General features: G+C 50.4%; 2 protein-coding genes across 10 annotated transcripts in view; one reads left to right on the top strand and one right to left on the bottom strand.

Annotated features, from left to right (window-relative positions):
- plppr2a (phospholipid phosphatase related 2a) overlaps nucleotides 1-3,882 on the bottom strand; it is a 63,031-nt gene that overhangs the window by 676 nt on the left and 58,473 nt on the right. For 6 of the 9 annotated variants that reach the window (XM_025064354.1, XM_025064353.1, XM_017040701.2 and 3 more), the window contains 3 exons: nucleotides 1,705-1,955; nucleotides 973-1,149; nucleotides 8-681 (listed from right to left, as the gene is read on the bottom strand). In XM_025064354.1, coding sequence (XP_024920122.1) covers nucleotides 442-681; nucleotides 973-1,149; nucleotides 1,705-1,955 — 668 coding nt within the window. In that variant the 3' untranslated portion in view covers nucleotides 8-441. Of the gene's footprint in view, nucleotides 1-7; nucleotides 682-972; nucleotides 1,150-1,704; nucleotides 1,956-3,882 lie in introns of those variants that run through there. The other 3 variants (XM_017040697.2, XM_008330700.3, XM_017040699.2) reach the window with 2 other exon arrangements.
- The window catches only part of LOC103393711 (tripartite motif-containing protein 16-like), a 3,375-nt gene continuing 1,465 nt past the window's right edge, over nucleotides 1,973-3,882 (top strand). Inside the window, exon 1 of the mRNA XM_025064357.1 lies at nucleotides 1,973-3,858. Within this exon, the coding sequence (XP_024920125.1) occupies nucleotides 2,776-3,858 (1,083 nt within the window). The 5' untranslated portion in view covers nucleotides 1,973-2,775. The remainder of the gene's footprint in view (nucleotides 3,859-3,882) is intronic.

The raw sequence follows: 3,882 nt of genomic DNA on the forward strand, positions 1-3,882 counted from the left end.
GGGGGGGACGGGAGCTGCTCCGTCACCGCACGTCTTTAAAAAAACACACTAACAAGACTTTTGTCTCTGATTCAGCAGAAATCAGAGTTTGACTGCAGCGAGTCACTGCTGATTGGTTAGTGAGTCGACATGACGACGATGATGTCACACAAGGACGGGTCAAAAAGTTTCATGTAGAAACTGTAGCGTCCATGGAGGAGAACAGACAGAGTCAGGACAGAGGGAGCAGGAACTGAACCAGCTGGAAGTCAAGTACCCGTTCTCTCCACTGGGTGGCACCAAACTAGTTTCTGATTAATTTAAGTGTACAAGAAATAACACATACACCCTTCTGTCCTCACAGCGCCCCCTGCCTGTATCAGTCCTCCCATCCAACATCAATAACCCTGTTATAATTATTATTTACGCCAGCAGGGGGCGACTGTAGCCATTTGACAGTCATCACCTGGAGGTTCTCTCAAAGTGTGTGTGTGTGTGGGGGGGGGGTAGGTATCTGTGACTCTCCCTGTCTCCCCCGTCTCCCCCGTACACCCTTACCTGAGGACCACTTAACTTTTCGAGTGGACTCTCCACACAGGGGAGGGTCACCATGGGCATGCCCAGCACCGACTCAGGCCGCTGGGGGCGCTGTGGGGTCAGAGTGGAGCGCAGCTGCTGGAAGTTGTTGATCACACAGGTGACCTGGAGCAGAGGGGGGAGGGAGAGGAAGCTACTGTCACATCACATGAGGGGTGGAGTAAAAGTATACTAGCAGTACTACAGTACTTTCATGCAGCTCATTATTATTCTGTTGTGGTCCAAGCTGTGGCTCCCCCTCCTCCAGACCCTGGTATAACAACCCTTCTGCTCTAAGACTCTGTTCTCTCTGCCCTCCGTCGGCCCCGACGCCACCTAATGGAGACCATATGTGGAACCACATACCCCAGTTTGAGAACCACTGGTCTAATACCCTAAGAGTTTGTTTGTTCTCACCAGGAACACGGCGATGCCCCCCCCCGTGAAGAACCCGGCCAGGACGTCGGCCCAGTGGTTGCGGTACTCGGCCACCCTGACCACGCCCACCAGCACGGCCAGACACAGCAGGACGAAGCTGATGGTGGGCTTGGTGAGTCGCGTGCCTTTGGTCCTGAACACCAGTGTCACATACATCTGACCAGGGGTGAGACAGGGTTTTTCTTTTACATTTAAAAACTCTGAGTTTCAGTGAGTTTTTTTTTTTTTTTGTATTTTTTAAATAAGTAAAGTTCCATGGAGACACAGTTGCCATGGTTACCATGTTGGTTCCTGTGTGAGGTCACAGTGACCGTGACCACAGATGTCATCTGTGTTCCTGAACTCCTTCATCATCTTCACATTTATATCTTTTCAAACAATAACAAAAAAAAACAGTGAAAATATGATTTTCATCCAAAACATTTTTGCTCCTCTGACAAAAACAGCTGTGACAATAATGAGCACCAACAGCAGGTGGCGTCAAGAGCTGATCAAAAAGAGGGGAAAAAACAAACAATATTTTCTGTCAAAAAACTCAGGACGAACTTCACTGTAACAGACGCTGTGGTCTGTGGTCTGTGGTCTGTGGTCCAGGGTCAGAAGAAACTTCTAGAAAAAACAGACGCTTTTCAACAAAATGACTTGGAATTTTTCTTCAGTTTATTTCAGGTGCGTACAGTGTGTAAAAGTACTTGTGGTACTTTGACCTACCACGGTGTACACGGCAGAGTACACACTGAGCGCTGAGTCCTTCGAAGGGAAAGATCTCCGTGCAGACATGACCACCAGGGGGTTGCCGGTGCAAGCCCGGCGCTCTGTGATGTACTGCAGAGGGGACTTGCAGCCCAACGCCGTGTAGTTTGGACGGCAGGCTGACAGGAAGTGGGGCGTCTGGTTTCCTGTCACCACCTGGCCAGCGTTGGCAAAGATGGTGGTGGTGAACAGACCAAAGATGTAGACGCCTGGACGGAGGCACGAGGAAAAACAAAGGAACCAGTTCCACCTTTAGATCATTTTATAATTAAAACAGAACAAAATGATCTTCAACCATGAAGCAAATTCTGTCCCCATGTGGGCCAGTCAGGTACTGCACTGACATACAAGTACAAAACCTTAATTCTCTAATTTATTAAATTGTTTCTATTGAGCAAAAACTATAATAGTAACAATAACAGTAACAATAATAATAATAATAATAATAATAATAATAATAATAATAAAGGCCTGACAGCTGGTCTTCACCTTTATTATAATATTACCCCTGACCTTTTTGGTTCTACTTTATTCCTGTCCTCAACTTTTTTTTTAGATTTTTACTGGGTTTTTTTTTTGTTTGTTTTTTTCAGATTTAATGACCAATGAGAACACAGAGATTTTTTCTTTTTCTTTTTCCAAATGATTGTATGAAATTACAGATCAAAGTTGTTTCCACGTGTCTGGGTTTTATCACAAAAACTCTGAATGGACACAACTGTATAAATGACCTGAGAAAGATCTTTTTTTTAATATATTTTGTTGATTTATTTGGACTGTGGCGTCACAGCCTGCTCTTCTTTTAAAGGTTGAACTCATTTGTGTTTCCTTCCTGGAACGACTCACTCAGTCACATTTCCTGCTCCGTCAAAAGGGCAGTTTAAAGAGGTGTGGCGCAGTGACGCAGCCGTCTCACACACACACACACACACACACACACACACACGTTGTGTAGATCAGCGCTCACACTATTTAGACAAAGTGAAAGTCGTCAGTGAGTCTCAGTCGTCGTCGTGACCAGTTGGTAAAATGGCTCAGGCCAGAGTTCGTCTGGAGGCGGAGGCGTTCCTCTGCTCCGTCTGTCTGGACCTCCTGAGGGATCCAGTGACCATCCTCTGTGGACACAGCTACTGTGAGCCCTGTATCCAGGTCCACTGGGACCAGGAGGGTGAGAAGACTCCCTACAGCTGCCCTCAGTGCAGACACACCTTCACATCCAGACCCCAGCTGAACAGGAACACCATGTTGGCCGTCCTGGTGGACGAGCTGCAGAAGTGCGGACGCCGAGCGACCGCTGATCATCCGCGCTCCGCCGGACGTGAGGACGTGGCCTGCGACGTCTGCGGTGGACAGAAGCTGAAAGCCGTCAAGTCCTGCTTGGTCTGTCTGGCCTCCTACTGTGAGGAGCACGTCCAGCCTCATTACAGCTCCGCACCGCTCCACAAACACCAGCTGGTGGAGCCCTCCAGGAGGCTGCAGGAGAACATCTGCTCCCGTCACCACGAGGCCATGAAGATGTTCTGCCGCACCGATGGACAGTGCATGTGTTTTCTCTGCTCCGTGGATCAGCACAAAGGCCACGACGTGGTCTCGGCTGTAGAAGAACGGGCGTGGAGGCAGAAAGAGCTGGACCTGAGTCGACAGGAAGTCCAGCGAAGCCTCCAGGACAAGAAGGAGAACGTGAAGGTGCTTGAAGGAGAGCTGGAGGCCGTCAAGTGTTCGGCCGACGCGGCCGTGGAGGACAGTGTGAAGATGTTGTCTGAGCTGGTCCGTCTGCTGCAGGACAGAACCTCGGACGTGGAGCAGCAGATCAGGCGGCAGCAGCGGTCCGAGGAGCGTCGGGTCAGGGAGCTCCAGGAGACGCTGCAGCAGGAGGTGAGAGAGCTGGAGCAGAGAGACGCTGAGCTGGAGCAGCTCTCCTCCACACAGGATCACGTCCAGTTCCTCCTCCACTACTCCTCAGCCACGGCCCCTCGCCCACCCGCTCCCCCCTCCAGCATCAGCGTCCGTCCTCTCAGGTACTTTGAGGACGTGACGGCGGCTGTGTCCAAGGTCGGGCGGCAGCTCCAGGACCTTCTGACGGAGACTTGGACCATCGTCTCGCAGGCCCAGGTGGACGCTCTGCTGTCACAGGTG

This window comes from Cynoglossus semilaevis, chromosome 17, assembly GCF_000523025.1.
Source record: "Cynoglossus semilaevis isolate Cse_v1.0 chromosome 17, Cse_v1.0, whole genome shotgun sequence".
In the NCBI taxonomy this organism is placed as follows: domain Eukaryota; kingdom Metazoa; phylum Chordata; class Actinopteri; order Pleuronectiformes; family Cynoglossidae; genus Cynoglossus; species Cynoglossus semilaevis.